The 12,500-nt window shown below is 46.9% G+C and overlaps 1 protein-coding gene across 2 annotated transcripts in view; it reads left to right on the plus strand.

Moving 5' to 3' along the window:
• Positions 1-12,500, plus strand: part of pip5k1ca (phosphatidylinositol-4-phosphate 5-kinase, type I, gamma a) — a 77,728-nt gene that overhangs the window by 35,941 nt on the left and 29,287 nt on the right. For both annotated transcript variants that reach the window (XM_063200499.1, XM_063200500.1), the window contains exons 6-8: positions 1,516-1,668; positions 8,710-9,009; positions 11,838-12,058. In XM_063200499.1, the coding sequence (XP_063056569.1) occupies positions 1,516-1,668; positions 8,710-9,009; positions 11,838-12,058 (674 nt within the window). The remainder of the gene's footprint in view (positions 1-1,515; positions 1,669-8,709; positions 9,010-11,837; positions 12,059-12,500) is intronic.

Raw genomic sequence — 12,500 nt, forward strand, 5'->3', positions numbered from 1 at the left:
AAGAAGAGCGCTCAGCATCTCCCCCTTATAAAAACGTAAACATGTCTGAAATAAAAGAAATTTAAAAAATTGATTCAGCAGATTCTGTTGGGCTACTCCTTCTGCTGCAGTCACTATATGCCTCAGTGTCTGTCTCTCTCTCTCATGGTACAGGAAGAGAGAAGGTGCAGCTCAAATATAGTGATGATTCATGATTCATCCTACCTGCACAATCTGGACTGATTTTTTCTTCTTCTGACAAATATCAACCATTCAGCTCTGAAAATGCTTGACTAAGCAAGACAGCTGGCTGGCGGTTTTACGTATCTCTTTCACAGCGCCTGCCTGGTTTAATACATGTTATTTACTATTAGAAAGCGATCTGGCAGGCCACAGGCGCTGTATAGTGATTCGGATGCTGAGTCTGACAGATGGTCTCTGGATGGATGCAGGCTCACAAGTGTCAAGAGGTCGAGGTTCACTCAGTGCAGAGCACAGTCATTCTAGTAGCAGACATTCTTGTAGCAGAGCCATTCTAATAGCAGACATTCATCCCAAATAAACCAGCCTAAGTCTCACCCCTGACCTCTGACCCTGGACCCCGCTGCTGTGCTACGCTGCCCACGCATGGTCAAGGAAATCCCTGAAAAGTCGTGGAAATTCAAAATGTAAACTCTCAGGCTGTAAATTCAGCGAACGTTTTCTGTAAGTCATGGATGTTATTATTAGGATACCGGTATTAGGGTTATTTTCCCAAAATGTATTCACCAGCCACATTGGCATGCTACAACAAATGCATTATTTTTGAATGGCTAAAAATATGCCATACCATAGTGAAAGTGGAGAGGGTTAACATTCACTGTTGGTCATGGAAAAGTCATGGAGGGTGTCTGGAAAGGCATCCATGTTGTCAATGTTTAAGAGAAGTTATTGCCCATGTTTTTACTTTTTAAAATAAAATGATAAAATATTCCTTCATCATGAAGTATCTCTATGTTACTGTTAAGAAAAGAAAATGGTCTATTGCATAGACAGTCTATGCAATGTTTTTCACTGCATTGATGTACTAGCTTATGATCGGAGTAGCATTCAGTATTTGGTTTCGGATTCAGACGAATCTTAAGCAGTGGACTGAGCATTCGCCAGAACCTTAAAAGTCAGGATTCGGTCCAGCCGTAGTATTAACACAGGATACTGTGTCCCGTGTCATAGAAAAGTTTTTCGTCAGCCAAGGGAACCTGGTGTGTTAAAAGGAGGGTGCCGAGGCAACGCTGCTATCAAGTCCTTTGTTTCATTTGTGCTGAAAAAGACTCCTGCGCGAGTCGAAATGCATTGGTGCTTGTGGGCCCCTTTTTATTTTGATGTTCATGATGCCCTCTTTCCCTTGAATAGCACCTGCACTACAGAATTAGAGACCCAAGGCAGCGCTCCCCCATTTCTCTCTCTAAATATCCGGGTGTGTTTGTGTTTGTGTTTGTGCTTTACAGTACTCGCTGTGTAATGAGCCCCTGTGTGTGTTTGTGTGTGTGTTTGCAGTACTCGCTGTGTAACGAGCCCCTGATCGAGCTGTCCAACCCGGGCGCCAGCGGCTCCGTATTCTACGTAACTAAGGACGACGAGTTCATCATCAAGACCGTCATGCACAAAGAGGCGGAGTTTCTGCAGAAGCTGTTGCCAGGCTACTACATGGTGAGCGGACTTTCCTTAAATCATGTATTGATGCTTAAAAAAACATTCATGATTCAGTCATTTTATTTTATTTTCTAAATTTGATTGTTGTTTTTATTCAGAAATTTGATGTGAAATTGTACTTGTCTTGGCATAGCCATGGTTACTTGACTGGCAATAAAGTGAGATAAACATACAAACAGACTACTTCTGTGGAGTAAGACCATAATGATGATGATGGTGATAATCACGCCACTGCGTCCCTATGTGAACTGTTTAGTGTGCGGCCAGCAGGCCATTGTAGTGTATTGATGTATTGATATTGGACTAGGGTGCCACACCGCACACTAAGCTACAGCCAGATAGAGGGCCAGGGTTAACTAGTGAGGTGGGATGTATTACATTTGTATGAAGTGTTTTTTACAATTTATAAAAAATATACAAATTATTACAATTATACAAACATAGATACTGTGTGTGTGTGTGTGTGTGTGTGTGTGTGTGTGTGTGTGTGTGTGTGTGTGTGTGTGTGTGTGTGTGTGTGTGTGTGTGTGTGTGTGTGTGTGTGTGTGTGTGTGTGTGTGCGTGTGCGTTTGTGTGTGATACTGGCAAAGTATAATGACAGATGTCATGAAGGTGTGAGTGAAAGGGAGGAAGCGTGAGGTGTGACTTCTATTCTGCAGGATGTCAACACTCAACAGAGAGCTTTGTTTATTTACCATCCAATGACGCACGCTGAGCAAAAATAGATTTCCTGTAAGTGAGCAAAACTGACAGCTCACAAGGAGAATACAGTAGTTTCAGCAATCAGGGTTCCCACTGGTGCTTGAATTCCTTGAAAATGCTTGAATTTCAATTAAGTGTTTTCACGGTTGTGGAAAAGCTTGATTTTTTGGTGGTGCTTGAAAATGCTTGAATTTTGTGTCAAGTCAAACTCAATAAACCAAAGAATGGAAATAAATTGTTACGGTACATAAATAATCTGAGGGAGTGAGATGTAAGATGGGATTTCCCATTCGACACCCTAAAATTGATTAGAATGCAGGAAATTGCATCCTAAAAACACAACATTTTCTGGGGGAGAACCCCCACAACCCCCTCCCACTGCGCTTCCCATGACCATCAACCTGACATGGCCAAACACAGCTAGTAGGATATCTATTAAAGGTGCTGGAAAACTGAAAATTTGGTGCTCGAAGGTGCTTGAAAAGTGCTTGAATTTGTTCATGAAAAGGAATGGGAACCCTGAGTAATGGTTGACTTCCATTAAATACATATGTCCACTTAAATGATGAGGGAATCCGAAGTGGCCATTCACTGATGGATGGACAAATAAGTGGCCATTTAATACATGGATTCCAATTGCTTACAAACAGCGGAATGAGTGCGCACACAGGGATTTGAAAACAAAACAAACCCATGTATATGGATACTGGAATCAGCTGTTGACTGCTGTGGAGTTAATCTGTGTATTGGTACTGGCTTCAGTATGAAGCGTGTTGACTGTCTTTGCCCCACGGCACATTCATGGGTTTCTCCCTGCCTGCGCACCTCTGGCTGTGTGCTCTTAAATTCTGCTCTTAAACCTCTGATTGTTGGAAAGTGATGTCGCTCTAAAAATGCACTCACATGGTTGGCTGCCTAGCACCTGTTGGATTTTTGGGACATCCCCACACCCCCACACCACCCACCCACCATAGTCTCAGCCCTGCAATGGATTCCAAGCAGTATTGGCAAACAAACTATTAATGGACAATCTAGCAACAGGCCTAGGTCATTTTTGGTCCATAAAAATGGCTACATATTTCACAGGACTATTAACCATACAAGTGAGTACTATAAATAATCAAATTATGGAATTACGTTATATACAGGTATTATCTGTCAACTGTTAGGCTGTTGATTTCCTGTTAAAGTCCCTTTTAGTCTGCAACCCCCCTTCAGTACCTCCCTCTAGGCGTACCGGCCCCCAGTTTAGGCCCCACAGGTGTAATGTATGGTAACTGGTTTGACACGTTGGGGTGTATCGTAAACACCACTCAGAACCTGTGAGCTCTTGGAGGCATCTCACCAGTCTCTGTACCAAAAGGCAACCCCATGCCATGGCCCAGCTGATTTGGACAGCCAGTCCCTCTCCCCAAACCACCACACTACACTTCACTTAGCTGACTCTTTCATTTATTCAAAGCGACTTACAACTATTATTTTTCAAGGTATTGGTTACAGTCCCTGGAGCAATGTGGGGTTGGGTGCCTTGCTCAAGGACACTTCAGCCATGGATGGAGAGGTCAGGGGGGATTCGAACCTGCAACCCCTAGATTGAAAGACCAACTCTCTAACCACTAGGCCACGGCTGCCCCTTCTACCTCAGAGCAGCACACATGCCCATATACAGTATGTGCTCGCTCCAGAAGTCTTGGAGCAGCAAGCCAAATTCTCTTGTTTTTGTGGTCCAAAAAAGTCATTTGAGTTTGAGACAAAAATATGAATATGGAAGGAACAAAAGTTCAGAATGTCAGCTTTTATGTCCTGGTATTTAAATCTTGTTACATCTACTTTGGACATGTTTGGATTTATTTGGACCGTCTGTATTTTTATCCCAGTGTTTTATTTCAGGTGAGCAAAAGTATTAAAAAGGAAATGAAATGTATTACTGAGGGGCATATCCATCTCCAAACTACTGCATGAGAGCAGCACACATGACCATATATGTACACTTTTCTATTCCTGTCGTGTGTGTGTGTGTACGTGTGTACGTGTGTACGTGTGTACGTGTGTAGTGCGTGTGCGTGTGTGCGCGCGCGTGTGTGTGTGTGTGCGTGAATGCGTGTGTGTGCGTGTGCGTGTGCGTGTGCGTGTGCGTGTGCGCGTGCGCGTGCGCGCGTGTGTGTGTGCTGATGTGCGCTGATGTGCGCGTGTGAGGGTCCGCGCGTGAGTACGTGCGTGCGCGTGTGTACGTGCGCACGCGAGTGTGTGCGTGTGTGTTCCCCCACTCCCACCCCACTCCATAACGAGACTCATGACCAGCCAAGCAGCGAGGCCCAGTCTTTATGGCTACTGCCAAGCAGCGAGACCCAGTCTTTATGGATACTGCCAAGCAGGGAGGCACACACAGTCTTTATGGCTACTGCCAAGCAGCGAGACCCAGTCTTTATGGATACTGCCCTGGTGGATAGACCATGACAAGCAGCATGGCCAGGAATATTCATGGGGCTCCTGGAATATAGAACTCCTCCTCCTCCTCCTCCTCCTCCTCGTTCTCTTCCTCCTCCTCGTTCTCTTCCTCCTCCTCCTCCTCCTCATCGTTCTCCTCCTCCTCCTCCTCCTTCTTCCTCCTCCTCCTCTTCATCTTCTTCTTCATCTTCTTCTCCTCCTCTTCTTCTTCTTTTTCATCTTCTTGTCCTCCTCCTCCTCTTCCTCCTCCTCCTCCTCTTCCTTCTCCTCCTCCTCCTCCAACTCCTCTTCCTCCTCCTCCTCCTCCTCTTCCTTCTCCTCCTCCTCCTCCTCCAACTCCTCTTCCTCCTCCTCCTCCTCTTCCACCTCCTCTTCCTTCTCCTCCTCCTCCTCCTCCTCCAACTCCTCTTCCTCCTCCTCCTCCTCCTCTAACTTCTCTTCCTCCTCCTCCTCCTGTTCTTCTTCGTGTTCTTCTCCTGCTCCTTCTTCTTCTTCTTCTCCTCCTCCTCCTCCTCCTCTTCTTCATCTTCTTCATCTTTCTCCTCCTCCTTCTCCTCCTCCTCCTCCTCCTCCTCCTACTTTTGCCGGTTCTCATGTGTATCCACAAACAGAGTGCAGGTCTGCAGGGAGGTCACGCTTCACTCCTCTCCCTCTCTCCCTCTCTCCTTCCCTCCCTCTCTCCCTCTCTCCCTCTCTCCCTCCCTGCCTCCCTCTCTCCTCCTCTCCTACGGATCACTGCTTGCAGTACCATTCGTCAGACCCCTGTCCCTAAGCTCAGGCTCTTTGTTGTGCCTTCACTTCACTTCTCTCTGTTCACTCCTCCACTCCTCTCTCTTCATCCTCCTCTTCCTTCTACTGTACTGTCTACTTTTACCCTTCTCTCTGCTCTTCCACTCCTCTGCCATTCTCCTCCTCCTACTCCACTCCTCTCTCTTCATCCTCCTCTTCCTCCTCCTACTGACTTTTACCCTTCTGTCTCCCCTCTTTTACTCCCCTCGTCTCTCTCTCTGCTCTTCCACTCCACTGCCATTCTCCTCCTCCTCCTCTTATTCCTTCTCCTCCTGTTACCCTCCTCCTCTTCTCCCCCCCTCCTCCTCCTCCTTCCTCCTCTTCCTCCTCTCCCTCTTCCTCCTCCTCATTTTACCCTCCTCCTCTTCTTCCTCCTCTCATTCCTCCTCCTCCTCTTTTACCCTCCTCCTCTTCCTCTTCCTCTTCCTCCTCCTCTTCCTCTTCCTCCTCCTCCTTCTCCTCCTCCTATTATTCCTCCTCTTTAACCCTTCTCTCTCCCCCAGTGACCAGAGAGTTCATCGCCATGTCCTCCTCCCTGCATAGCCAGACACTGGACCTCCTGGTCGTCAAGGCAACCATAGGCTACTGTGTACTAGTGTTCTGCTGCACATCATGTAGTGTTGGAAGTGAGGGCGCCACGCCACGCCACGCCGGCCTCCGCTCGCATGGGAGTGTTCTGCTGCACATCGTGTAGTGTTGGAAGTGAGGGCGCCACGCCACGCCACGCCGGCCTCCGCTCGCATGGGAGTGTTCTGCTGCACATCGTGTAGTGTTGGAAGTGAGGGCGCCACGCCACGCCACGCCGGCCTCCGCTCGCATGGGAGTGTTCTGCTGCACATCGTGTAGTGTTGGAAGTGAGGGCGCCACGCCACGCCACGCCGGCCTCCGCTCGCATGGGAGTGTTCTGCTGCACATCGTGTAGTGTTGGAAGTGAGGGCGCCACGCCACGCCACGCCGGCCTCCGCTCGCATGGGAGTGTTCTGCTGCACATCGTGTAGTGTTGGAAGTGAGGGCGCCACGCCACGCCACGCCGGCCTCCGCTCGCATGGGAGTGTTCTGCTGCACATCATGTAGTGTTGGAAGTGAGGGCGCCACGCCACGCCGGCCTCCGCTCGCATGGGAGTGTTCTGCTGCACATCGTGTAGTGTTGGAAGTGAGGGCGCCACGCCACGCCACGCCACGCCGGCCTCCGCTCGCATGGGAGTGATGAATGAGGAATGGCCCATAGTACAATATTTGTGTGTTGGTGTGTGTGCGTGTGCGTCTGGGTCTGTGTCTTCGTGTGCGCGTGTACATACTATAGTGTGTCGTGCGTGTGAGTGTGCGCGCGCGCGTGTGTGTCCGTGTGCCTGTGCGCGTGCGTGCGTGCGTGCGAGAGAGAGAGAGAGAGAGAGAGAGAGAGAGAGAGAGAGAGAGAGAGAGAGAGAGAGAGAGAGAGAGAGAGAGAGAGAGAGAGAGAGAGAGAGAGAGAGAGAGAGTGTGTGTGTGTGAGTGTGAGTGTGAGTGTGAGTGTGAGTGTGAGTGTGAGTGTGAGTGTGAGTGTGAGTGTGAGTGTGAGTGTGAGTGTGCTGTGTTTGTGTTTGCCTCTGCCAAGTAGCTTGCTCTAAGTGGATAAAGGACTTACCGTACTTGGCTAATGGCTGCTGTGTAATGGTACTAATTGGATGCCGGTTGTAAAGGTCAATAACTTTGTAACGTGAAACTGTTGCTGGCTAATTGGATTTGTACAGCCGCTAATGAAGCGGAGGGGTTTTTTTTAAACGCATGAGTCTATCAGCAAGCCAAGTGTTGCCGTCTTGTGCTGTTCTTATTTTGGCGTCTTGAAAGCATCTTTTCTCGAAAGCGCTGCTAACCACTTAGCGCCGTTGCTAACCACTTAGTAACTTAAACCCAATCTCAATTCACCCCTTGGCCCTACCCCTTACCCCTCCCCCTCCGTTTTGTGTAGGGGTAGGGGGTATCCCAATAGCCGTTAAGCCAGAGGGGTAGGGGTAAGGGGTAGGGCTTTGTAGCCCTAAAAAAGGAGTGGTTCGGACAGAAAGACTCCGTTTGGAGGGGTAAGGGGTAGGGGTAGAAAAATACAAATGGGATTGGCCCTTAGTAGGTTGTTAATGGGAAATCGCATTGCAACCAGGGGGGATATACGAAGAAACGCAGTCCAAGCATTGACTGATATTTTGCAATACAGATGTTTTTTTGTATTTTGTGTGTGTGTGTGTGTGTGTGTGATGTGCTTGGTATAGAACCATTATCAAATAAATAAGAGCCTCTTTTTAAGGGTGTAGTAGAGAATTCAAAAGGAGTCTAAATAACACAATAACATGGAGGTGTGCAGTGCTATTGTTTGCATTTTGTATTTCCTCGCTGTACATGGCTTGAGGAACAACACCACCTGGGAAATGTACTGCATGTGCCATTGAAACCCTTCCACAACTCTCCCTTTTTCATTTCTTTGCCCTCCCCTTGCACAAAGATAGAAATGGAAAAAGTCCGCTTCAAATGGGATGTTTCAGCCTCCACTTTAAAAAGAAAAACTTGCGTAACATTTCAGACCTGAAGAAGGCTTTTCACCCGAAACGTTATGCAAAAAAAATGTTTTGAAGTGGGAGCAGAAAGATCCTGGTTTAAGCTGACTTTTTCCATTTTTATCTCGTAATTTGGTTGTCCTGCTCCCAGGTCTGATGTTTTTGGATCTGCAGGCTTTAAAGGGACACTGTGTGAGATTTTTAGTTGTTTATTTCCAGAATTAATGCTGCCAATTCGCTAATGTTACCTTTTTCATGAATACTTACCACCACCGTCAAATTCCAAGTATTCATTATGACTGGAAAAATTGCACTGTTCATACATGAAAAGGGTGATCTTCTCCATGGTCCGCCATTTTGAATTTCCAAAAATAGCCATTTTTAGCTGCAAAAATGACTGTACTTGGGCCAAACTAGAAAATATTAGTGTATTACTTAGTAAACTTTCATGAAAAGAGCAAATTTGGCAATAGGCAACCCAGTTTCAATGAGCAGCATAGTTGCAGTACCTTTTTTGGCCATTTCCTGCACAGTGTACCTTTTAATTAAACTGCTCCTTCTCCTCTTGCAACAGAACCTGAACCAGAACCCCAGGACCCTGCTGCCCAAGTTCTTCGGCCTGTACTGCGTGCAGTCGGGTGGCAAGAACATCCGCGTGGTGGTGATGAACAACATCCTGCCGCGCGCAGTCAGCATGCACCTCAAGTACGACCTGAAGGGCTCCACGTACAAGCGGCGCGCCTCCAAGAAGGAGCGCGAGAAGAACCGGCCCACCTTCAAGGACCTGGACTTCATGCAGGACCTGCAGGACGGCCTGCTGCTGGACACCGACACCTACAGTGCCCTGACCAAGACCCTGCAGAGAGACTGCCTGGTACGCACACACACACACACACACCTACAGCGCCCTGACCAAGACCCTGCAGAGAGACTGCCTGGTACGCACACATAGTCGCCTCAGATTATATATCTACTAACTAACCCACCTACAGCGCCCTGACCAAGACCCTGCAGAGAGACTGCCTGGTACGCACACACACACAGTCTAGCTCAGTCTAGCTTTACTTTATTTACTAACACACCTACAGCGCCCTGACCAAGACTCTGCAGAGAGACTGCCTGGTACGCACACACAGTCGCCTCAGATTATATATCTACTAACTAACACACCTACAGCGCCCTGACCAAGACACTGCAGAGAGACTGCCTGGTACGCACACACAGTCTAGCTCAGTCTAGCTTTACTTTATCTACTAACTCAGATTATACATTACATTACATTACATTAAAAATCATTTAGCAGCAGGGCTTGACATTGGCACCTACCAACCGGCCAAATATGGGTAAAACTTGATGACATACTGCCACCGGACAGATCTGTTTTACAGAGAGATGACAATTTGGTGGACTACTACACCTTATGCTCCTTCTCTCACCAGCCTCCTGCATTACATTTCTCCAAGCTTTACTTTTCTGTGGCTTATTTCAAAGGGTGTAATTCCACAACAGTTGCCCTTGGTTAAAAAAAGTCTTGGTTAAAAAAAGTCCTTGCTGGCCCTACCGTGGCGCTAACGGTAGGGCACTCGTCTGCTACGTGGCAGACCCGGGTTTGATTCTGGCTCGGGTCCTTTGCCGGCCTTTTCCCGTCTCTCACTCCCAACTCGCTTCCTGTCTCTCCTCCTCCTACTGTCCTATCTTGGTAAAAATTAATAAAGGCTTGAAAAGCCCCAAAAAAATACTTGCAAAAAAAAGCCATTGCTGGAATTCCACTTGATGATCAAACCTCATTTCTGAACCTTTTTGGCTCGGGGCACTAATAATGTTTACTTGATTAGAAAAGACCATTAGCGACTTGTTCCCAAAATTGCATTTAGCTTGATTTGAACAGCTTGTAATGAGTGTTTTTCTGTTGAACCAATTGCTTTCTTGACTTGGTTCAAGTAAAGCTGTTCAATTTATTATTTTTAATTAAAAATGAACTCTGCAAAGCCCCACAGCTGATGGCACGCAACATTTCTCGCGTCAATCGTTACGCAATCTCCTGATAATCTTTTCCACCGCCTGACTAGAGACCCAAATGCACTGGCCCTGCGTCAAAAAAACAAGATTTTACTTTTCTGTTGCAACTGCTGCTGTCAAAATCAAAAGCAGTCTCCATGGGGCGTCTGCACAGACGAGAATATCCAACGATGTCAGTTTCTTGATAGCGGAATGTTGAAATCCCAACAAACACACATGGGAGATGTGGGAGGCCATGATCTATCGTAGTCTTTGTGACATTGTTATTACATGTTGGGTTGACAACATCAATTACATGTTGTGTTGACAACATCAACACAGACAATTTGTTATCCTTCTTGTAAGTATTTTGGGGTCTTTACTTCAATATATCAATTAAACTTCCTTCCTTACTTACTTACTTACTTACACTGGTGCAGGAGAGCTTCAAGATCATGGACTACAGTCTGCTGCTTTTGCTAGCCCCATCTCCTTTTGAAAAGCAACCTTGCGTTACATGAAAGGCATTATAGAAAACTTATTATTATTATTATAACAAATTTATCTGTGTTGCTGTTATGAAACCCTGGTGCAGGAGAGCTTCAAGATCATGGACTACAGTCTGCTGCTTTTGCTAGCCCCATCTCCTTTTGAAAAGCAACCTTGGGTTACATGAAAGGCACTATAGAAAACTTCTTCTTATTATTATAACAAATTTATCTGTGTTGCTGTTATGAAACCCTGGTGCAGGAGAGCTTCAAGATCATGGACTACAGCCTCCTGCATTTGCTAGCCCCATCTCCTTTTGAAAAGCGACCTTGGGTTACATGAAAGGCGCTATAGAAAATGAAGTTGTTATTGTTATTGCAGTATCATAACGATTTTTCTGTGTCGATGTTGTCTGCTAGCCCCTGGTGTTGAAAACCTTCAAGATCAGTGACTACAGTCTGCTGCTTTTGCTATCCCCATCTCCTTTTATAAAGCAAACTTGGGTTACATAAAATGTTAAAAAATGTATAAAACGTATAAAACTAAGTTGTTGTTATTATTATGTTCTGATGTTGCTAACCGCAGGTATTGGAGAGCTTCAAGATCATGGACTACTACAGCTTGCTGCATTTGCTAGCCCCATCTCCTTTTGTAAAGTGACAGTGGGCTACTTGAAAGGTGCTTTATAATACTAAGTTATGTTGTCTGCTAGCCACAGGTGTTGGAGAGTTTCAAGATCATGGACTACAGTCTGCTGCTGGGGGTCCACATCTCCTTTTGTAAAGCGACCTTGGGTTAAATAAAAGGCTCATTATAAAACTGAGTTATTGTTATTATTATGTGTTGTCTGCTAACCGCAAGTGTTGGAGAGTTTCAAGATCATAGACTATAGTCTGCTCCTTTTGCTAACTCCATCTCCTTTTGCTTGCCCCCTCTCCTTTTGCTAGCCCCATCTCATTCAGTAAAGCGACCTTGGGTCATTATAAAATATGTCCAAGACGTATAAAATGTATAAGTTGTTATTATTATTATGTGTGAACCCCAGGTGTTGGAGAGCTTCAAGATCATGGACTACAGCTTGCTGCTTTTGCTAACTCCATCTCCTTTTGCTAGCCCCATCTCCTTCAGTAAAGTGACCTTGGGGTACATGAAAGGTGCTACTGTATATAATACTATTACTATGTATATAATAAAGTTATGTTGTCCACCCCCCAGGTGTTGGAGAGCTTCAAGATCATGGACTACTCCTTGCTGCTGGGGGTCCACAACCTGGACCAGGCCAAGCGGGAGCAGGGGGGGTCGGAGGGCTCCTCGGGGGCGGGGCAAGGCAGCAGCGACGAGAAGAGGCCCCTCCCACAGAAGGCCCTCTACTCCACCGCCATGGAGTCCATCCAGGGAGCCGCGGCCTGCGGGGAGGCCATCGACACCGAGGACACGTGAGTAACGCACGCGCACGCATACACACACACACACACACACCCACACACACACACACACACACACACACACACACACACACACACTACTTAGGCCATCGACACGGAGGACACGTGAGTAACGCACGCGCACACGCATACATACACACACACTCACACACACACACACAAACACACACCACTTACCTGCGGAGAGGCCATCGACACCGAGGACACCTGAGTAACGCACGCACGCACGCACACACACACATGCATTCATACACACACACACACACACACACACACACACACACACACACACACACACACACACACACACACACACACACAGTCCCACACACACACACACACACACACACACACACAGTTCTACATACTACACACACATGCACGTGCGTGCATACTTAGCCCTGTAGAAAACTCTCTCACACAGACACACAGT

This window comes from Engraulis encrasicolus, chromosome 6 (genome assembly GCF_034702125.1).
Source record: "Engraulis encrasicolus isolate BLACKSEA-1 chromosome 6, IST_EnEncr_1.0, whole genome shotgun sequence".
Taxonomy (NCBI): domain Eukaryota; kingdom Metazoa; phylum Chordata; class Actinopteri; order Clupeiformes; family Engraulidae; genus Engraulis; species Engraulis encrasicolus.